This window comes from Meira miltonrushii (assembly GCF_003144205.1).
Source record: "Meira miltonrushii strain MCA 3882 unplaced genomic scaffold FA14scaffold_3, whole genome shotgun sequence".
Taxonomy (NCBI): Eukaryota; Fungi; Basidiomycota; class Exobasidiomycetes; order Exobasidiales; family Brachybasidiaceae; genus Meira; species Meira miltonrushii.
In genome coordinates, this window is record NW_020289945.1 from 1753405 (window position 1) to 1775975 (window position 22571).

The window sequence follows — 22571 nt, forward strand, 5'->3', positions numbered from 1 at the left end:
GGTTCAATTTAGTATAAAGTGGAGCGGGAACATTTGTCTATTTGCCAACATCTTCTTGCCATCACCATCATATTCAATCATGACAAGTCAACAGCCATCGACAGCTTCTAGAGCTGCTCCACCACCTCCACCTTCACATGCACATTTCATATTAGCACAAATACGATCAGGATTAGCACATCTTCGAGCAACACAAGCATTAAAGAAGAGTACATGCGATAAAATTAACGATTTACTAAGCCAAGATGAACTTCAAGAAGGTGAATCAACACGTTCAATTGCATCCACAGAAACTGAAGAGGAAAAACTCGGTAAACGTAATGCTTGGCTTCGTGAAACGTTGATGGAAACATCTTTGTTGCCTACGTTAGTTGATACGGCCATGCAAATTGCCATTCCGCAAGCTATAATGGGAGATATGCAACGTGAAGCAGTCGTTCAATTGGTAGAAAGATCACAACGCTCTATCGCACAAACAGTCACTGATCCAAAAATGCAAAGGAAAACAGGTTCAGGTGCCTGGTCCGGCGTACGTGGAACCCATACCGGCATCAGAAGAGGTTGGAATGCAGCAGGGAATAGTATACAAGAAATAGCACAGAAGAGACAAGAAGCAAAAGAGAAATCAGAAGAGAAAAGAGCAGCAAAAAATGAAAGGAAGGCTATGAAGAAAGAACTCAAACAGGAACGTGAAGCAATCGTGAAGCAAAGACAGTCAGACATGCTAAGCGGAGAAGAAGCCAGTAACGACAATGCAAAACACGATGATCCTTCTCAGCGAGGTATCGATCGTATGACCAGTGCCGCTAATCTGGTACATAGCCCATCAACACTGACCGCTGCATCGGATACATCCTCTTTTTCACGTCGATTGCCTCCGCTTTCGATCAAGAGTGCACAATCAGGAAAAGGAAAGATGACCGGAGCAAACAATGTAGACGATTCAGATGAAGACGAATCGGAAGAAGAAGATGCTTTTGACGCAGAAGATGGTGCAATAGCTTCAGTTTCCTGCGGTCGGATAGACGATGAAGAAAACTGTGTAACCGCCACGACATTCTTCTCTCCTTGGCCTGGTTTGCTGTTGTCAAATACACTAGTTGCCGTTTCCAGTGAAGCACTACCTGCCAGCATAGATATTGATAGGGTCAGATACGATCAATCTGTTGAGCAAGAAAGGAAACAATCTTCGGCCTCTCTTCCACCGCAGAGGAGAGTTGCTCCTGCACCCTCTGTCTCGCAACAGCCAGCACCAAGCAGACAAGGGAACGATGATAAAACGCAAAGTTCAACATACAAAGACCCAGCACAATACTCCGACTCGCAACGCATACAAAGAAGCAATGATGTGCCTCCAATTCCTCCAAAAGAGCCATCACAGCAAGCACCCGCTCCGCCACCGCTACTACCAACACAAACTCCTTCATACCACCCCGCTAATCCTTCTCCAGTACCTGTACGACAGAATCCACCCCCGGCTCCAGCAAGTCAGACCACCCTCCCTCAACAGCCACAGCAAAATGAAGTAAGGGATGTGACCGAATCCAAGCAAAAGAGTTGGACGCGCAAACTAGGACTCTAAGTGATGACAAACACATATGATGGTTATGCAAATAATGTACATTGTAAATATTACAATTCAAGCGTCTTCTTTGATTGTTCGCCAACAAATGACAAAATACGTTCAACGCATTTCATAAACACTTCATCTTCTTCATTGTTCTCTTCTTTCCTCTTTGCTTTCCATTCTTCAAGAGAACCTTTGATCAATTGCATACCCTCTTGTTGAGAATGAGATTGAAGCCAACGTAAATATTCGATTCGTGACCATTTATGCAATTCGTTCGGTAATGCGATCGAACGTGATCTTGCAATGATATGGTGGGCCGCAGCTAGTGGCGGCAAACCTGCTCGTAATTCTTCTACCGGATCCCATTTTGTCACATCCGTGAATAAGAGATGCCTGAAACTTCGTAACGCATGGAACTCTGTACCACAATCGTTCATCGATAGCGGCTTTGTGACTTGATGTGCGCTTGCAAGAAGTTGAGAAATTGAAAATTCCAATTCAGTCATATCAGAAGTCAATTTCAACTTTCCGCCTTCTTCCAACGGTCGTATGAGTGATGCATTGGCAACGAATGCATAGAGAGCATGTTTTGCAATCTTTACCAGCCATTCACTTGTAGGAACATCATACTGAACAAACAGTTGTTCACGTAAAAACCACATCCTATCGCTCAGATCGGCCATGTAAGCACTTCCACTTCCGCTTACGGCATCACGGCTCAAACTGAAATCCACATATTGCATCCTTGCCATCACGTCAGAAATTTCTTTCAACACGGTTTGCAGTATAGGTTCGATCAATCGGTTCTCGCTCATCAGACGAACTTGCTTCTGTAAGTCTGTGACTCGTTCTTTGTACTCCGTCGGGCCTTGATCGGCAATTCTTTGTAGACCGAGCTGTAATTGATATGCTGCTCCAGTCAATGATGCATTACGCGAATGAGATGGATGCAAAGATTGCAATGATTGAACACTTGCATCTTGTACCACCAAATCTTCAATCCGACGTGCACCTCTTGCTAGCCAATCGCAAACAATTTTGCCGATAGCATGCAACAAAAGAGGATCCAAACGTGCATTGTCCAATTCGTTCAATGCAAGTTTGGCCAAAGTTGCTGCTTCTTTCGGTCCGGGTAGTTGTTTGACGGTAAATGAAGTGTTCAACAACGTATCAAATCGGGATGAGCATCGGGAAAGGAATGTGTCTTCAAAACGGGCAAGCGATCGCAAGATGACCAATGTTTCGGGGCTTTGATGAGAATGCGTATAAGAAGTGCCAGTGTATACGGATACCTTTGCATAGAATTCTTGAAAGATGCGCAACAATCTAGGATACGATTGTTCAAGAGTTTGGATCATGAACTGCGATTGTGATTGATTGATCTCTTCTTCGATTGCATTCCCCAATGTTGACCAGAACATTGCGCTAGGTTTATCCCCTAAGACTTTCATTGCCTTTTCCAAATAATTCACTCCTGCTGAAGTGTCATTCTTGAGACTCAAAACACGCTCGAGAGTATATACCTTGCTGCACACCGCTCCCATTTCTCCTATTATCAAAGTTTCTAGCCTCGTCCAGATAGCATTCGTCCATCTTTGATGCAAAGCTGTCGAGTAATCTCCACCTCTTCGAGCACGATACGATGTGCTTTGTTGACTTTGGGGTTCTTTTGATCCAATTTCACGTGCCAGAGATTGCATGTCGAACGCTGCATGCACACGATCACGAACGACGTCTGTCAGATCGGCCAGCAAATCTCGCACAAGATCAGTCAGATGACCTAAATTGTAAGCGGTTTGCAATGAAGTGCTTAATAAAGTAGGCGCAAGATCTCGCAATCCTCGAACGATCATATCCTCCATCATATCTGTGACCCTTTCGCGTGCCTCTTCGATCATTGGCAAACATTCTTGAACAAAATCAAGCTCAAGTAATGATTGTTTGGAGTCTTCTTTCTCTTCGCCATTTTCCTCCGCCTGTATGGCGTGGTCTTTTCCATCTTGTGAAGTACTTCCGTACAGCATTGACAAGATCTCCGCCACAGTCATTGCAGCTCTGCTCAGACCTCTTCCAGCAGATTCGTCTAGGTCGGCATCAATCACATCATCGATTGCAGTTGATTGTTGATTCGAAATATCTTCTCCATCTTCCTCTCCTAATCGATCCAGTTGACCTTTTGCTTCTCCACCCTTCCTTTCATCCTTTGAGATACCCAATTCTTGCATTTGGCTTTGTAATCTGCGCAATAGTCTGACAAGACGTTGAGATTGTTTTACAGTAGATTGTGCTGTACGCATCTTCGCCAGTCGAACCGTTTGCTCTTCCAAAACCTGTTGTGGAGCACTAATTTTGGCTACAAGTTTTGCTTGATGGTTGTCCAAAGTGTCTAGCGATGCCGTTAGTATATTCAATGTCGGTCTAAGATCGAGGAGAGTGGTGGTATGTTTTAATAATGTGCTGGCATTCTGCGTTACCTCTTCCCGAACCAATCTGTCAACATCATCGATCGCGACATTCAATCGACCAAGAGCGACACTCAAGTCACCTTCAACACGACCTGATTGCGGCAGCCAGTTCGCTGCCAGCTCTCTTGATGTAGTAGAACTATCTGATGAATCGGTCTTTGCTGACGCATTTCCTTTTCGACGATTTATCTGTGAAGCATTTGGCGCTTCAATGATGCTATTGGCATACTCTTGAGGATCAAAGTCATCTTGTAGGAACGGTTCAACGTCTATATAAGACAATCCATGCGTTTTTGATTGGGATAATGTTTGTTCGAGCCAGGATGATGATTGAAGGTTTACCTCTTTGAATGCGGATCCATTGTGATGATGTGCTTTTGATGCACCTGTATTTGAGCCAACATCCATTTCTGCTCTCAGCTTTGAGTCTATTGCATGTCTATCATACCAACCTATTTGTTATATGGAAGTGAGCGAAAGAGACAGACAGGATATTAATTAAGCTCACATCTTAAGAATTAAGAAGAAAACGCACGCGCCAACAGGCATTACAAAGGTTCGGGAGGTCACTTTTTTACGCGTATTCAGCGTGCCGAATTGTGTCCAGTCGGCTTCCTTTCACAATTAAGGGTTAAAATGCCAGCTGCTGTTTGCTCCTTGTATGCACTGGATGCTACCCATCACTCCTCAAGCGCGCATCACATCATAATCACAATTAATTCGTGTTGTATCTTATATCTTATACTACCTTCTTCTCATATCTGCGGCCATAGAACCGTGAAAGTACCGCATCCCGTCCGATCTGCGAAGTCAAGCACGGTATCGCCTAGTCAGTACTGCGGTGGGGGACCACGCGGGAATCCTGGGTGCTGCAGTTCTATATCTTTTCTTTTTGCATCTTTGCTCATCTTTGTTTCTCTTTTGCTCTATTCTAGAATCCCCTATCAACATCATATAATGAACATCCGATCAAAAGAGACGGTGTTTCAAATAAGCTGTGGTGATTATCTGGAAAAACTATCTTTATCCTTGTTTGACAATTTGGACTCCGAATCCGTTTGAACCGAAATTAGGCCGTTCTATGCACATCTCCTGTTGACAATGAAATGCTGATCGATGATTGACTGCAATCGATCGTACCACCTCCTGTTCACACCAACGGCCGAATATGATACAATTCTAGGCGTCTTGTGCTTTTTTTTAATTAAAAAAGTATGCGTTAATTGAATTATAATCTGTATTCCATTTTTTGTATTCTCTATGCAGGCGAATAGTGTTGTGGCTTTTCTAATCTACAGTGAAGAAATGGCAGCATGTGTATACATCAATAAAGCAATCTTTGTATTCATCTTTTTCCCCTCAAAATAAAAAGAAGTCTAGACGCGTTTATAATGAAGTGCGGAGAGTGGAGAAGTGCGTTGAAACAATTCATTGTTTTAGTTGTGATCTCATTCTAGCCGATTTGATTCCCTCCTTGTGGCTTTTTTTCATCTTTCATTTTTCTTAGGCACTTGAGTGATGAGAATACACAGGAACATGAACTTCAGCAGATACGCTGCGTAAAATGCATGTCAAAAGGTGGTAATCATAATACGCCGGCGCGAGTATACTGCATACATCCTTACAGGGCGCTCAAAATCGAATAAGAGCAAAAAGGGGAAGAAAAGGAATAATCACTTCCGATGAAGATTTCATTTTTGATCTTGATCGCCATCACTTCTCCCTTCGTTGTTTGGTTATCATCTATACGGTCTTTGGTCAATTGTGGAAAGTGACGGATGCATTGACTTGGTACTTCGTAATCGCATAGAATAACGTACGCACAATGAACTCACGAAAGAGACCTGCTTCTCAATCGGAATCTTCCACTCCGACCGCTTCTCATGTCAATCTACCCGACGTAGAAGATATATTACAGGATAACGATGGCTCAACGGTGAATAGCGTACCGTCAACTTCTTCACCTACTAGTCATGCTACTATCCGAAATTCGTCAGATGGTCATCAAAGTGGAACTCGGAAACGCCAAGCACAAGGTCAGGCATCTTCACCTCAACCTTATATTCACATGGACGATGGAGATACAACAAATTCGATATCGGATATTGTAGCATCAACACAACCCGAAGGCGTTCCGGGAACGGAATCAGTCTTATCGCAAGCAGCTCCGATCGATGCATTCTCATCTTCTGTCCCCTTGAATGAACCGGATGCAATGTCCACCACAACACAAAAATCTAAGAACTTTGTCGGTAATTCGTTTGCCATTCCCGGTGCTCCTCAATCAGCACGGCATTCTGCAAGTGCAAGCTCTCCTAACACAAAAAGATCATCAAAAGTAGACGGTACACAGCCAACAACAAATACTGCCCCGAGTCCTACAGCATATACCACCAATCCAGCTTCCAGTCCTAGTGTTAGTAGAACCAAATCAGGAAACACTATAAGCGGGAATAATGAACGTCAAGGTAGTACGGCAGGATCAGGGCAAAACAATTCTGGTAGTGGAAGCGGTAGTGGAAGTAGTGGAGCAGATCAATTCTCCAATTCATCATCGGGCCATCATTATCAACGTGCAAACATAGCAGGCGGTGCTACGTCTGGAAATTTCCGTCCGCCTTCACGATTTGCAAATTACTCTGATGCTATGATGGATCGTAGGCAGTATTCAAGTGTCAATATGATGGACCTTGACGAATCTTTGCGGGCTTTGTACTTTGCACCAATACCAATCATCGTTCTGGATCATACGCGAGCGATCAAAATGCTCAATAAACCCGCTGAGACTATTCTTGGCATATTAGACGTGAACGCTGTAGGACAACGATTGGAGCGATTCGTTGCACCTTCTTTTCGCAGAGAGTTGAATGTTGCTTTAAACGAAGCGTCTGGAAGCATCGGTAGCTCCGGTCGTACTGCTTTACCTTATGCCACCCAACTAGCAATGCAATCCGCCGAAGACGGTCCAACAATCACTGCTGATGTGAACATTTCCGCTTGGTTTGCAACGGATCCAATCTTTTCAGCTGCAGCAAGTCACCTCTCCAATCCTGCAGCAACGAATTCTACTGAAGCTAGTCCAGCAAGTGTACAAAGTCCTTCATCACCTTACAATAATACAACGCCCACCTCTGCTTCACGTTCAGCATTACACCACCAGGCTGCACATCTACCCGCTCATGAGGCTATGTTCACTCTAACAATTTTACCTGCAAATTCAAAAGTGCGCGAAGAAAGTCCATCTTCTTCAGAGAGCAATGTCATTGCCGAGCTCAAAAATGCAATCTTTGAAAATCTTGATAAAGCCATCATGGTCGTAAGCAAAGATTTGAAACATGTCATGCAAAATGAGCCATGTAGGGAAATGCTTCAATCATTCAGCGGTGGCAGAGGAGTGAATCCGGCAAACGTTAATGGAGAAGATGACGGCCTCGAAGCTTTCGCATGGATCAACGAAGCAATGACCGTTTGGGACGAAAAGTTCGAGAATCCACTCGAAGAAAGTGAATGGCCAATCTATCGATGCGTAATCATGGGACAGCCAAAGGCACCTGTAACGATGGGATTGATGGATAAGCTTACAGGCGAAAGGCATATCTTGCAAGTTACGGGAAAACCATTGAGAAATCAACAAGGATTCGGCGAACACATTGGAGGATTGATTGTGCTTCGAAATCTGACTGCAGAACGCTCTAAATTACGTCAAGAAGCAAAAACGGAAGGAGATCTATACTTTAAGCAAACATGTGATGCTATGCCTCAACTTGTCTGGGTTACTTCGCCTTCGGGATATCATGAATGGTACAGTAAATCTTGGTATGACTATACAGGTACGAATGAAGAGACATCTCGTGGTGTAGGCTGGCAAGTATCAATTCATGAAGAAGATTTTCCTGAAGCGGCAAAAAGATGGAGTTATTCTCTACGAACTGGTGAATTATACGAAACAGCTTATCGTATCAAACGTGGAGATGGAGTTTGGAGATGGTTCCTAGGTAGAGCGTTGCCAATGCGAGATCAAGAGTCTGGCGTTATCCAAAAGTGGTTCGGAACATGCACTGATATACACGATCAAGTTGAAGCTCTTTCAAACAGTCGTCGCGCACAATCTCAATTGGAAAGCGTGATTAATCATGCTGCAATGACGATTTGGGCAACCGATAGAGAAGGTAGAATCACGATTGCCGAAGGACCGGGTGTTCGACAGCTAAAGTTGTTGGCCCCTGGCACACCCGGTAGCTCCGAAAAAGGAGGTAATTCAGGTCAACGAATGATTGAAGATACCAGCGACGAAGATCATCATCATACCAGTAATAGCAACAGCAATAGCGCTTCACACAGTCATGCCAAACAACAAATGGTCGGTCGCTCCATTTATACGATTTGGGATCCTGCTTTAATTGGAAAATCAATGGAGAAAGCATTGGCTGGTGAAACGGTTGTTGAAGAAATGGAGATCGAAGGGAGATGGTTTAGAACATCGTATACACCCATGCGTGCTGATAATCAAGCTGCTCAAAGACTCATCGAAGATGCACCATTCGAAGATATGGAAGAGCAAGGCGAAGGTGAGATTGTTGGTGTTGTAGGAGCATCATTGGATATCACGGATCGTAAACGTGCACAAGAAAAAGTGGAAGAAAGTTTGATGGAAAAGACCAGAGCTTTGGCAGCAGAAGGCGCAGCAAGGGAGGCAAGTAGATTAAAGTCTGAATTCTTGGCCAATATGTCCCACGAAATTCGAACGCCGATCGCGGGTGTAATTGGTCTATCAGAATTGTTGCTCGATGAGAAAGGACTTACATTGCAACAACGCGATTATGCTGAAACGATTCAGAGATCCGCTGAAGGTTTGTTGACCGTTATTAATGACGTCTTGGATTTCAGTAAAGTAGAAATCGGTAAATTGGATGTAGAAAAGGCTCCCTTCAATCTAGAAGTTCTTTTGCGCGATGCAAAACGGATGTTGAGCTTTGCAACGCAAAAGAAAGGTCTTGAGTTCCGAGAAGCTGTCGAATTAACCTACAAAGGCCAAGTATTGGGTGATATGGGTCGACTTCGTCAAGTGATTACCAATCTATTGACAAACGCGATCAAATTTACCGCCCAAGGCTTCATCAGCTTAGAAGTGACTGAATTGTCTGAAGACCTGGATAATTTGATCGTCAAATTTGACGTTCGAGATTCAGGTTGCGGTATCAAACCTAATACGCTCAGCAGACTTTTCCAACCGTTTTCACAAGCAGATCCTTCGACCGCAAGAAGGTTTGGAGGAACAGGTCTAGGATTGAGTATATCAAAGAATCTTGTCGAACTGATGAACGGAAAGATTGGCCTTGATTCAATAGAAGGTGATGGAAGTCATGCTTGGTTCGTGATTCCTTTCCGCAAGGCTACTGAATCAGAAAGAAAGGCAGCCATCGCAGCCAAAGCCGAAGATGCTAATGTACATCCTGTCAATGTGCCCGGCAATGGATTCTCGATGGGCACATCTGACGAAGAAAAAGCTACCCTTATGCGGCCACGTAAAGATATTTGGATCTTAATCGCAGAAGATAATGTTGTCAATGCTCAAATTGCTTCAAAGAATATCAAAAGAATGGGATTCAATTGCCGAACGGCTGAAAATGGATTAAAAGCAATGGAAGAATTGGAAAAGAATACGTACGATGCAATCTTGATGGATTGTCAAATGCCCGAATGCGATGGATATGAAGCTACACGTATGATTCGTAGATCAACCAATCCAGATACACGAATGCTGCCAATCATTGCTTTAACGGCAAGTGCAATCAAAGGTGATCGAGAACGTGCTTTAGAAGCAGGAATGGTGGATTACCTTGCAAAGCCTGTCAAAAGACCAGCTTTGGAAGCTACATTGTGTAAATGGCTATATGATGGAGAAGCTCGTCAAAGTTTATCTCAATTCGTGGCACCTGTGACTGAAGCAACTTCGACAGCATCTGTTCATGCAGAAATGTCTGCGATACGTCAACCTTATCCTTCTGCTGCAACTTCGACAGGAAGCGCTGTCGAGTTCCCATTCCCAGATATATTAACTTCAGGTCAAGGGATGCCATCTCAATCCGTCACTTTTGCAATTGCATCGGAAGCCTTGTCACCTTCGACGACCAATCGACTAGCAAACGTTCGTCTCTCACCTCCTAGTGAAGCAGTAATTGAACGATTGAAGATGCCTAACGAAGCATTGGGCTCAGAAGCGTTGTCCTTGTTCCGCAGTGGAGATGCTTTAAGCGCTGCTGCCGTCTTATTGAGCGCAAGACGTTCTTCTGCGGAAGATGTTTTACGATTAAAGAAAGAATCTCAGGAAAAAAGGCCAACCTCATCTCCAAGAAGTATATCGTATCATGGCAAAGACCCGAGAGAAGTTTCGGAATCCGTTTTACCTAAAGTTACATTTGCTGATAGTGTCATGATGGATAAATCTCAATCTTCAGATGGAGCATCCACAAACGTGCCTGGTTCTGCATCAAAAGCAGCAACTAGAAATCCATTTCCACTTTTCCGTCGAAGTAGTCGAGAACAAGCAGGATTAGGACGAGATTTGGACGGAGAAATGATGCGTGCAACAATGGACGGTGAACCTGCATTGCATGAAGCAATGAGCAGCGGTGAAGATGTTTCTATGCAAAATACTCCAACAAAAAGCTGAACTCTGATTGATCACACGAAAACATACCCCCCACACATACACAATTGTACTTTTGCTCCTTCTTGCATTTTCTGCTTTGGGATTCGCTATTTTTTTACTTGTATTTATAACCTTCACTCAGGTATCTCTGGAATAGATCAATTCATCTGTGCAGTACACATTTTGCATTAATCTGGTATGGTAGTGATGTTGTACAGTACGAATGATGTATCGAGGATTAAAATACAGGTAGACTGGCCCAAAGGGAGGGAGGTTTTATTACGACAATTGTCCTTTTATATCCACCGTTCTAAATTTGTGACGAGCTTGGTCTAAAATCGATTGAGCAGCTTTGGCATCCCAATGGCGCTGTTCAAGAGGGGGTAATGTCGGTTTGGGCGGATTGCGTTTGGCCCCCTTTTTATTTGATCCCTTTCCCGATTCGTTCGTCGTTGCGCTGGCAGGTAAAACGTACAAGGCCACTTCGTGCTTTTCCAAGAATACGTCCGCTTCATGTAAATCTGTAAAGGCAAGTTCAGAAGTAAGAAAGGAGAGAGAAAGGTTTGGTCGAAAACATCTGGCCAAAATAAGAAGGGCATTGATCCGTTCACGATCGATTAAATGATCAAGAATGTAGGCATTCATATTGGGAGAATCGTTGTAAAGTCGAAAGAAGGCATGGTAATTACCCGTAGCAAGAGCAGATCGAATCGAGAGAGCATGCTTTACAGCTTTCTCTGCTTTATCTTTGGGTGTCAATTCGGCCATCAAAGTATTCACATCCCTTCGATTGCGGGTATGCAAAAGGTACAAGATCCGATAAGCCAAAAATTCCATCACTGATCCTTTGATACCCAATGCATATAAACCGCGAAGCTGCGATTGGCATTGGTTATACTCGCCTAAATCGCCTTTTTCGAGTGCAATTCTTGCATGAATCTCATACACTTTTACTGTAAATTCGTTTTTTATCCGTTGCACAGTAAGGTCTTGTCTCATGCTCTTGAATTGATCACAGATGTAGTTATAATTTCCTTCTGTTCGCCACTTTTTCTTCAGCAATTCCAAAGTTTGCATTAGGGTGGCAAGTGTTCTCACATTGCGAGGATCAGGAGCTGATGTCAGACGTAAGTATGGCTTTTCCAGCTTTGTAGAAAGTCCCACCACAGTGTCCTGATCCCAATCAATCACGTTCTGCAATCCAAGAGAAAGAAAAGGAAAATGATGTCAGTACGAAGATCATAAGTCTAACCGATCATCCAAATGACTCACCGGATCGGCGGCGTCTGACCCAACAAAGAGGGCTGCGCTTATTCCGCCCGAATGTTGACCTGACTGATTCTGCCATGATCCCGAATAATCATAATTTGAGACACCTGTCGAGGGAGAAACTCCGTACGGCATGACGGGTGCAGATGCGGATGGATTCTGCTGACGATTAACATGTATCAACGGTTTTACCGCAACTGGCCCACTATTATTGACGCTTCCAAATGCTCCGCTCAAACGATCTGCTAAACTTCCATTTGAAGCAGGTGTGATAGCATACAAACCTTCCTGCTCTGCTCGATCAAATTCTTCACGTTCACGATCAAACCGACGTGCACGTTTTTCCTTCTTTTCCCGTTCTGCCAAAATATCTGCACTACCTGATAATGCAGGTCTCTTTTTCTGTTTTCCTAAAACGCCACCCTTTGCTGTTCCTGTAAGATTGGCATTACCCAAACTTTTTAACTGCATATGATCCCAATCGATCGTATTTATCGTACCTTCCGTATAACATTTGTAAATCAAAGCACGCAATTCTTCCTGTACTGCTGTTCTGTTCACATCATTCGATGCTTTAAAGCATTTATTGGCAAAATTTTTCAATGATTGTGGCCATTCTGTTTTTGTACCACTTGCACCGCTTCCGCTGCCGCCATTCAAATCGCTCCCCGATTTCGATTTGAGGGAAGAAGATGAACCCCCGATCGAAGCGGACATTTTTGTAGAGAAAGAGACGAGTGTAAATAGTATTTTTCTTGTATGGGTTTAAGATATTTATGTGGATGTTTAAGGAGCAAAAATGATGATGGCGACTAGCGTTGGTGGTGATGGTGGTTCGAATACATGCACTTGATTTCACGCTTGGCGTATTTTACCCCTGCTAGTTGCACGTGTATGAATTAGGAACACTTGTCAAGTCGGTCAGTGCAGTTGGACGCCCCAACCTTTTTTTCTCTCCGCTATGCAAAGTCAAAGTTACCTTTAGGGCCCCACAGGTGGGGCCTGTGCAGAAACGTGTAAGATTGTGTGAATTGATGCATTGGAAAGTGCCTGCGTTTGTGCTCGCTTTGAGAAAAATTAAGGCTTAAAATGAATCTTCCCTTTCAAATATAGTTCCTGTCAAACCATCATTATCTTGTCAATCGCCTTTTGGTTCAGATCATCGTTGCAGTGTGGATCTGTCGATAGTTGTCTAATTGATTGTAACATAAATGCCACCTCCTCAATCAAGGACGCCTCGCAAACCACCAACTCCTGCAACAACTGATCCGCCACTTCCTACGCCTTTACAAACAAACTCAGAAAAACAAGAAGGATCTCAAATTGCTATCCCTCCTCAATCCTCTCAACCAAGCAAACCGCTTCAGCCTGCCAAAACACTTGATGCAATAGCCGCACTTGCAAACGCTCCCAATTCAACAGGAACAAGTGCTAATTCAAAGAAAGCTTGGGCTACCAAATCTACCGATCCTCCACGACTGAAAGAGACTATTCGTGATCTTCAGCGATTTTTGATCGGTTTACCTTTTCCTGCAATCAAATTAACACCTATTGTCGTAGCTCGTGCTATTTGTAGAGCCATGGCTACCCAAGGAGTGATGCCGACAAATGTGGCTTTCGATCTCGCCTTGTTGTTCTGGCGTCTGATCATCAACATCTTCTTTCGATCTATCCAGCCTCGTGGTGCATGGCGCATTCCGCCCCCAAATGATGGACCGGTCATCTTTGTAGGAGCACCACATCACAATCAATTCCTCGATCCTCTTCTATTGGCATCAGAGGTCCGTAGAGGATCCGGTCGTAGGGTCGCCTTTTTGACTGCTCAAAAGAGTCTCAATAGACCTTTCATCGGAGCTGCAGCAAGATTGATGCAAAGTATTCCTGTTGTACGTGCTGCCGATAGCGCCAAAAAGGGATCTGGAACGATCACCCTCCACCCTTCTGGCGATCCACTCCTTTTACAAGGTCACAATTCGCAATTCACCAAAGAATTGGTAGTCAAAGGTCAGATTGTGCTTCCAAAAGCAACAGGATATGCATCAGCTGAGGTAGTTGAAATTGTCTCTGATACGGAAGTGAAGATCAAGAAAGAATTCAAAGATTCCAAAGCGATCAAAGCATTAAAGGGCGACATACCGGAAGGGCCACTTGATGAGAAAGAAGGCGGAAAAGAAAAAGGGAAGGAAGGCTGCATGTACCAATGCTTGCCATACGTCGATCAAACCCAAATGTATTCAACAGTGTACGAGAGTCTGGCCCGAGGAGGAAGCTTGGGTATTTTCCCCGAAGGTGGCAGTCATGACAGGACAGACCTACTTCCTTTGAAAGCTGGTGTTGTGATTATGGCATTAGGCGCAATGGCCAGTAACCCCGGCCTGCAAGTCAAAATCGTTCCTGTCGGTCTTTCCTACTTCCATCCTCACAAATTCCGCTCTCGTGCTGTTGTCGAATTTGGTGCGCCTCTAGAAGTGCCACGGGAATTGGTTGGGCTTTTCGAAAAAGGCGGAGAAGGAAAACGTGAAGCAGTTGGAAAGATGATGGATTTAGTGTATGACGGACTGAAGAGTGTCACTGTCAGAGCACCTGATTATGAGACTTTGATGTTTATCCAAGCCGGAAGAAGGTTGTACACCCCAACGGGAGCTCATCCAACCCTAAGTCAAGTAGTGCATCTTAACAGACAATTTATCATCGGATATTCAAAACATAAAGATGAGCCGAGAGTTCAAAAACTCAAAGAAGATATCTTGCGTTATAATAAGATGCTCAGTTATGCCGGACTGCGAGATCATCAGGTAGAGCGGGCCACAAGAGCAGGATGGAGAAGTCTTGGCCTATTGGGATACAGGCTCTTCTTGCTTGGTTTATGGGGTGGATTGGCTTTGCCAGGTGTTGTTCTAAATTCCCCGATCATTTTATTGGCAAAGCTTATCAGTCGTAAGAAAGCCAAAGAAGCGTTACTTGCTTCTCAAGTCAAAGTGGCTGGAAGGGATGTAGTGGCTACATGGAAGGTATTGGTCTCCTTGGGAATCACGCCTGTCCTATATGCTTTCTATGCCGGAGTGGCAACGTATCTAGCCCACAAATATGGTCTTCGTACCCGTCATCAATTATTTATGTCGGTATACACAATGACAGCTATGCCAATGTTGGCTTACTCGACAGTGAAATTCTCCGAAGTTGGCTTGGACATTTACAAGAGTTTGCCGCCTCTCTTTGTTAGCTTGATGCCTGGAAATTACAAGGTCATCAAAGAGTTACAAGAGACACGTGTTCGTATCGCAGCTGATCTTAACCAAGTGATTGAAGAACTAGGACCGCAAACGTTTAGCGACTTCGAGGAAAAGAGATTATTCTCGCAGAGACCAAGTTCAAGCGCTCCTCCACCGCCTGGTACACCTGGCAGAGAAGGAAGCTTTATTTGGAAGGAAAAGACTGCTTCACAAGATTCAAGCAGCAGTAATTATTTATCCCATCCACTCTCATGGGCAGATGAAAAATTGTTCGGATGGAGCGCTCACAAATCCTCTTCAAAGACAAGGGAGCGTACAGGAAGTACTTCTGATAGCAGTGCAACTCTTGTTGAGCCTAACAATGCAGCAAAGGAAGAAATTGCACGGGAAGCACAAGAAGCAGACGAAGAGGAAGAAGAGGAGGAGGAGGAAGAGGAAGAAGGGGATTATGAAGCAATCTTTAGTATGATTAATCCAGCGCGACTCCTCAGTCAAGGTGGCGATGGCGTTAGATCGCCTCGATCGCCCAAACATTCTCGTAGTCGATCAGGAAGTACGGCTGGCGAATCTTTTCGTGATAAACGGAATCGATCGAGCAGCGATTTGAAAGCATTTTCGCCTGCAACGCAACCTTTATCGCCTACTTTGTCCCGATCCACAGCTTTGAATGGAAATGAGAAAGGTATGAGTCAGCGCAGAACACGAACGCATAGTCTTTCGGAAGATGTACGAACAAAAGATATTCAAGATGGAGGCAAGAAAGATGGTATCTATGAGCGACCTTTTGACGAAGCGGGTAGAACATTGGAACAAAAAGCTAGCGAGCGTCGTGGAGGAGATGAAGGGCAAGACAAACCGGCTCTAAACGATATGAAACCTGCTGAAAATACACCATCAAAACCCGGAACACCTACGGAGGCATCATGATGAGTCTTGTGAGACACCCTTTCTTTGTGTACCTATTTAGTGTGATCGAATGTACATAAGTTCATACCATGTATGCCGCAGTCTTTAGGTAAATATTCTAGTCGCTATTGGAACATCTCACTATGGTACAAAGAGGGGACAGAGAACAAATCAAAACTCATTTAGCTACATCAAGTGCGGGATCCTTGATACCTTCTGCTGTGATTTCAAACACCGCTTCAGATTCAGGAAGGCATGGCGAATCGACGATCTTCATGATACGAGTAGTAGCACGTCCTTTGCGTAAAGCGAGTCGTGTAGTCGAAGCATGTGCAACGATATTACCACCGATTGGGGTTTTATCGCCCCCGAAGTTCATTGCATCAACTTTTGCCACAACTTGATTGGTAACGATTACTGCTACACCAAATTCATCGGCTAAACGTTGTAAACCGCGCATATATTTGGCCAAAGCGATTTGACGAGCGTTCAATTCACCACGACCGCTAAAGTCAGTGCGGAACAAGTTCGTCAACGAATCAACGATCAGGAGACTGAAGCGTGCTTCAGTCATCATTCCGGCGGCTTGGATGAGGAGGGATTGCTGGTGCTCGGAGTTGTAAGCTCTTGCGTACGCGACATTGTCCAATACCTCTTCACCTTCTAGACCGTAACGCTCTGCAATGGCGATCAATCTCTCAGGACGGAACGTTCCCTCGGTGTCAATAAATAAACATTTACCTTCGCCACCACCAAGATCGATTGGCATTTGGCAGGCAACGGCTAAATTGTGACAGAGTTGACTTTTTCCGGTACGGAATTCTCCGTACAATTCGGTAATACTTCCCGTTTCCATTCCGCCACCGAGCAAGTTGTCAAGGTTTGAACTTCCCGTAGAGATAGTGACGACATCCTTCCTACGGTTGTGGAATTCGGCTGCGGTGGTGAAGCCCATAGGAACGAGTTTCATGGCTTCTGCCACGCATTTATCCACTTTAGCAGCCGAAATACCTTGTACGCTTAAGAGCATCTTCTTTGGCGTGAATGCCAAACTTTCGACTGTGTAGAATCCAGCATCGGCCAATTTCTTGCAATCAGCATGGGAAACACCTTGTTCCTAAGAATCAACAAGAAGATGTCAGTGTTCTACCCTCCCAGGTGGCGCATACATTCTTGCCACTTACCTCCAATTTGTAGATTGACAATGGTCCTGAGGCTGACATATCATCCTCTCCTACTTCTTGTGATGCACCAGCTGCTTGAGACATCTTGTCAAATGTTGAATGGTGTGTTCGTTTGTTGATGATGGTAAGATAAAGGAGGATGAATGCATTTGATACATTCGTACGGGCGCGCAAACAGTCTAGTTGGTCTCCTGCTTTAAGCAGCGCATTCTTTGCTCAGCAAATTTGTTTGTTTTAGGCACTTTGTCCCAAGTATTTTATGAGTGTTGGTCTTTCTGCAATTGCATGAATTCCACTCTACGCGATGGACGCCCGCGATTGATCACGCGCCATTTCTGATGTCTGACTTGATTGCATGCAATTCATTGATCAGGACAAAAGTTCATTTGACGCGTACGTGCACGCGTTTAGTACATAGCACCACACTTTTGCTGTTGTTCCGGGACAAAGAAAAGAGAGATTCCCATGGAAAGCTTGCAAAGCTAAAGTTCTACCATCAACTTTGATCACCTTTACGCAATCCCCAAAAATGAACGAAGAAGACATTAATGCCGTAAAGGTAACCAATGAAGAATACAAGATCTGGAAAAAGAATGCAGGATTCTTGTACGATCTAGTGGTCACACATGCGTTGGAATGGCCAACATTAACAGTTCAATGGTTTCCAGATCGTGAAAGTCCAGCAGGGAAGAATTATGATCAACATCGGCTACTATTGGGAACGCATACATCAGGTCAAGATCAAAATTACGTTCAAATTGCCAATGTTCAGCTACCGACAACAGCCTCTGATGGCAAGGAAGCACCATTAGACACGACAAAATATGATGAAGACAAAGGAGAGATTGGGTCCTACGGAGGCTTCACACCAAGGGTATCGGTCAATCAAAAAATCAATCATGAGGGAGAGGTCAACAGAGCTCGGTATTGTCCACAAAATCCCGATTTGATTGCTACCCGAACAGTCGCAGGACCTACATACATCTTTGATCGAACAAAGCACAGCCTACAGCCAAGTGCCGATGGTAAATGCAAACCAGACATTGTGTTGAACGGGCAAGAGAGTGAAGGCTATGGATTATCGTGGAATCCTCTAAAGCAAGGACATATACTCGCATCCTCTGAAGATGAGACTGTATGCCATTGGGATATCCAATCGTACAAGAAGGGAGAGTTGAATTTGGATCCTATCACTACCTATCGTGGACACTCTGCCGTTGTGGGTGATGTTGCATGGCATAATTTGCATGATTCAATCTTTGCTAGCGTTGGCGATGATCGATTGATGTTGATTTGGGATACAAGAGAGAAATCATCCAGTCCAAAGAACAAAGTGGAAGATGCTCATTCAGCTGAGATTAATTCTGTCGTTTTCAGTCCAGCGAACGAGTACATTCTTTGTACAGGATCAAGTGACAAGACTGTCGCACTTTGGGATATGCGTAATACCAAATCAAGACTACATTCCTTGGAAGCACATACGGATGAAGTCTTGCAATTGGCATGGTCACCGCATCATGAAACAATTCTGGCAAGTGCAGCAGCTGATCGCAGAGTCATGATTTGGGATCTTTCCCGAATCGGTGAAGAACAGACGCCGGATGAAGTGGAAGATGGACCTGCAGAGCTGTTATTCGTTCATGGTGGACACACCGCACGTCCTTCTGATATTTGTTGGTCACCTCAAGAAGAGTGGACGATGGCTACTGTTGCCGAAGATAATGTTTTGCAGATCTTCAAGCCAAGCGCAACAGCTTTGGGTGACGATGGTGGTGATGTACCAGAAGATCAATTAGAGTGAAGGGTAAAACCCATGTAAAACAAATGACTATATATATAATGTTGTGCAGCAAGTTCAATACGATTTGTATCTCTACAGTAAGGATGTGAATTAGGATTCAAAGAGAATGATGCAATCGATGTGACATTAGGATGATGTTGGCTGGGCGTTGTAACTTTTCCCCATGATTGAAGTGCAGCTCAGCGCGTTTAATGGGCGTACACGCGAACTGTAAGCCGAGTTTATTTTTTCTCGCTGCTTGTTCATTAGCGTGAACTAATTTACAAGATAAGCTTACCTCCGAAGAACAATCAAACACTTTCCCATCAATCCATCATCACAAATGTGAAACGGTTTCAATGTGTTGAGATGACAAAGTAGACCGATTACCATGACCTTACATTCCATATAGACGGGAAAGCAATGTTTCAATCTCAGGATCAACATCATGGCGGAATGGGACCACCGCCCACACACGAACAAGTTTATGGTCAAGAAGGATCGGGTGCAATGCCTCCCAATGTCATGCATCAGCCCCACTTAGGTTCGGATGGAGGTACTTCAACGCCTGATAGTATCAATCCGACATATTCTCCTTATCCTCCTCCCAATGTGCAACAACAAATTCCTCCATTCGAAATGCAATACGGAGCCCCACCACAAATGCAGGATATGCGATTTCCACCCATGTATCCAACACAAGCTCCCTTTCCAATTCCTCATGCAATGGCACCAATGAATCCAAACATGTATGGCCAATTTGTTCCGCCATTGATGCCACAAGGGGTTCCATCACCTTTACCGCATCATCAACCTTCTCCGTATGCTGTTCCTCCTTCACAAATGCATACAGGCGGACAAAGACAGATGGGAGCACGACAAAGAAGATTTCCCACTCCACAACAATCGATGTCTCGAATGTCTATTGGAGGCTCTGATGGTGGGCAAGCGCAATCAGGAATCCGTGGACTGCCTCCCACAGACACGCCTGCTGAGCCTGATCAAAGTACGGAAGTACAAAGTGGCACAAGTACGAGCACAAGCAAATCCACAATTCTTAGTAATGTGCCGAGTTTTCTTCCTTCAAAGCCATCTTTCTCTTTCAGCCCACAAAATGAGCACAACAATACGCCGAGACAAGCGATGACAAGATCTGCGCCCACAGCCAGAAGGAATGTGTATCCAGGCGAGCATACAAGCAACCCAATTGCAGGTATTACATCAACATCTTATCAGCCACCCGAAGCGCCGATTGTACCACACCTTTCAAGATTGCCTTCTCTTCCACCTCGACCGGATCTGAGTGGAATCAGTGATGCAAGCCAATTAGCAACCGCATTCCAACAAAGAGAAGAAGCATTGATAATGCGTATCGAAGCATTGGGATTCGAGCCAGAATCGGCTTGGAAGGTAATGACTGAGCTGGAAGGAGGAGCAGGAAGAGTCGAACGTGAAGCAGCTGCGCCTGTCTTGGGTATTCGTTTGCTTCAACGCATTGATGCTTTGCAAAAAGAGAATGAGAAATTGGAAGATCGATTAAAAGAACAAATTGGACAAAAAGCGGCACTTAGATCGGAATTGGCTGATGCCAGCGATTTGATACAAGAGATGGATGCAGCTTTGAAAGAAGCGGAAAAGAAAGCAAAAGTAGCTGCAGCAAAAGCTATTGCTCAAGAAAGGGCATTGGCCATCGCTTGTGCACAACAATCAAGTGCAATCTCGGAGGAGAAAGAGGTTTAATGTGAAGATCAAGAAGAAGCTAGCCTAGCTAAACAAAATGTACAATCACAAAATCGTCTGTATTTGTACATAATCAATGTATACATATTTCAAATAATCTTCTTGTCCTTATCTTCTTATCAGCGGCAAGGATATAGAGCGCCATGAAGTGAGAACGCTATCGTCTTCTTTTGGGAGGCGTTCGGCACTTGCCTTAAGAGTGAGAAATAGAGTACGGCTTGTGGAAACTGACAGAGCATCACCGAATATTACAGAAAAACAAGCGACAGATAAACACAGCCTTGTATGATATCAATTCGCTGATCGATCACATGTGAAACGTGCCATTGCTCGTAATCAAGTGTATTGGATGAGATGACGCCATTAGCATACAAGATTAGAAGTTTCACTAGAATTTGAGTAAAGGATGAAAGATTAGCGATTTTGACAATCAATAGGAAGAATGATATCAATTGAAGATAAAATGATGGAACAATCGCGTGATGTACAAATCAAGAAAGATAAGCTGTAATGACATAAAAGGAGTAGCTTATGATGTGTAAACATCCCATCTCTTACATTTTGTCTTGTTCATCTGTGAAAAATTCAACTTTTATGAAATCAATCAGATACATTTTTGTATCCCTTTTGATAGCTAGAGGTCTCGGCTCACCTGTTCTTATGGGAAATGTTGGAGATACCAATGTAAGGTCGTCTATCGACAATCAGGAGTTATTCAGTGAATTTAACAAGTATTTCGCTGATAAGGTACAACTTTGCATTGATCAAGCCCCTGCCAATCATGGTCTTTTAATCTACCTCCAGCAACAGTCCCCAAAGAAGATTTCTCCTTCTAGAGATGAACAAGCTGACAATGGAACAAGATATCAAAAAAGATTTTTTAAGTCGTTATACAAGACTTTCAAGGGTATGCCTGCCGAACAACGTATAGGAGTGTTTAGTACGATGGTAAGTGCTTATACACTACCTGCTTATATGACAAGTGCAGCTCAGGCCTGGGATACCGAACAAATTTCAAATATCAAATCGAAAGCCGCAGAAATGGAAGTGAAAAAATCTAAAGGTGGAAAATCTACACCAAAACCAAAAAAGAATCCAAAAGTTCTCATCCCGCCACCAATTCTGCCAATTATTCACGTCAAAAGATCTCTCGAAAAGCGAGGAGCTGATCTCAGAAAAATACAAAAGGCCGGTTCTATGACAAAGAGTATCTTGCATTCTTCTCATGGACCAGGATCAGTTCATGCAATAGAAGCGGGTATGCATTCGCCTGCTCATTCTGCTTTAAGCAGAGTCGGAAGCAGTCATTCCTCTCCAGCCAAACCTGAACCTAAAAAGCCAAAGCAAGCTAATCCAACGGTAAGCAAAGTATTGACTTGGGTTGGTGGTTCGATTCAACTACTCTATATCCCGGTCGGATGGATGACAACGCACAAAGTTCAAAGGGTGACGGATGACGATACACATTCATATAGAAAGCGGAATTACAGTAAATATTCAAATGAAGAATTTCCCACTATCACTTGCATTCCCATTGCTCAAAGAGGTCACAGTGATTTCATCATTCCAAAAGGGGCTTTGTCGTAATAGGCTAAATTGATTATCATACAGATGTTTTATGTGCACTCTCTCATAGAATTTTTTCAAAACATGACTGTAGAATGTCACTTATCCCCGTGTTGCTTGATGAACGCCCATTACGCCTCAAATGTCGATTGTGGTAAGGATGCAGCGCCCCATTCAGGTCTTCAAACGCCTGGAACGCCAACAGT

At 44.0% G+C, this 22571-nt stretch overlaps 8 protein-coding genes across 8 annotated transcripts; 6 read left to right on the plus strand and 2 right to left on the minus strand.

The window, feature by feature from the left end:
* Positions 1-79: 79 nt before the first annotated feature.
* FA14DRAFT_156558 (uncharacterized protein) lies at positions 80-1582 on the plus strand (the record flags this gene model as incomplete). Its single annotated transcript, XM_025497839.1, has 1 exon — positions 80-1582. One exon carries the CDS (start codon positions 80-82, stop codon positions 1580-1582), a length of 1503 nt encoding a protein of 500 aa, XP_025354183.1.
* A 16-nt stretch (positions 1583-1598) lies between these two features.
* FA14DRAFT_161516 (uncharacterized protein) lies at positions 1599-4498 on the minus strand. Its single transcript, XM_025499154.1, has one exon. The coding sequence runs from the start codon at positions 4441-4443 to the stop codon at positions 1633-1635; it is 2811 nt and encodes a 936-aa protein (XP_025354184.1). The 5' UTR covers positions 4444-4498; the 3' UTR covers positions 1599-1632.
* Positions 4499-6685: 2187 nt separating this feature from the next.
* Positions 6686-9973, plus strand: FA14DRAFT_124358 (uncharacterized protein; the record flags this gene model as incomplete). The annotated part of the gene is made up of 1 exon (XM_025496638.1): positions 6686-9973. A coding segment is annotated over one exon (3288 nt), but the record flags the coding sequence as incomplete, so codon positions are not given.
* An 860-nt stretch (positions 9974-10833) lies between these two features.
* On the minus strand, positions 10834-12787 carry FA14DRAFT_161517 (uncharacterized protein). Its single transcript, XM_025499155.1, has 2 exons — positions 11960-12787; positions 10834-11881 (listed from the first exon to the last, which is right to left on the minus strand). The coding sequence occupies exons 1-2, from the start codon at positions 12671-12673 to the stop codon at positions 10967-10969; spliced, it is 1629 nt and encodes a 542-aa protein (XP_025354186.1). The 5' UTR covers positions 12674-12787; the 3' UTR covers positions 10834-10966.
* A 767-nt stretch (positions 12788-13554) lies between these two features.
* Positions 13555-16116, plus strand: FA14DRAFT_125206 (uncharacterized protein; the record flags this gene model as incomplete). The annotated part of the gene is made up of 1 exon (XM_025496689.1): positions 13555-16116. The coding sequence occupies one exon, from the start codon at positions 13555-13557 to the stop codon at positions 16114-16116; it is 2562 nt and encodes an 853-aa protein (XP_025354187.1).
* Positions 16117-17467: 1351 nt separating this feature from the next.
* Positions 17468-19213, plus strand: FA14DRAFT_66056 (putative chromatin assembly factor 1 subunit C). The gene has a single exon (XM_025502662.1). The coding sequence runs from the start codon at positions 17809-17811 to the stop codon at positions 19078-19080; it is 1272 nt and encodes a 423-aa protein (XP_025354188.1). The 5' UTR covers positions 17468-17808; the 3' UTR covers positions 19081-19213.
* Positions 19214-19515: 302 nt separating this feature from the next.
* Positions 19516-20799, plus strand: FA14DRAFT_156565 (uncharacterized protein; the record flags this gene model as incomplete). The annotated part of the gene is made up of 1 exon (XM_025497840.1): positions 19516-20799. One exon carries the CDS (start codon positions 19516-19518, stop codon positions 20797-20799), a length of 1284 nt encoding a protein of 427 aa, XP_025354189.1.
* A 594-nt stretch (positions 20800-21393) lies between these two features.
* FA14DRAFT_156566 (uncharacterized protein) lies at positions 21394-22386 on the plus strand (the record flags this gene model as incomplete). Its single annotated transcript, XM_025497841.1, has 1 exon — positions 21394-22386. The coding sequence occupies one exon, from the start codon at positions 21394-21396 to the stop codon at positions 22384-22386; it is 993 nt and encodes a 330-aa protein (XP_025354190.1).
* Positions 22387-22571: the final 185 nt, after the last annotated feature.

Coding starts and splice junctions, on each gene's coding strand:
- FA14DRAFT_66056 (XM_025502662.1), top strand. CDS start 17,809: ATGAACGAAGAAGACATTAATGCCGTAAAGGTAACCAATGAAGAATAC.
- FA14DRAFT_161516 (XM_025499154.1), bottom strand. CDS start 4,443: ATGGATGTTGGCTCAAATACAGGTGCATCAAAAGCACATCATCACAAT.
- FA14DRAFT_161517 (XM_025499155.1), bottom strand. CDS start 12,673: ATGTCCGCTTCGATCGGGGGTTCATCTTCTTCCCTCAAATCGAAATCG. Junction 11,882..11,959: donor GGTCAGACGCCGCCGATCCG/GTGAGTCATTTG, acceptor CTTGGATTGCAG/AACGTGATTGATTGGGATCA.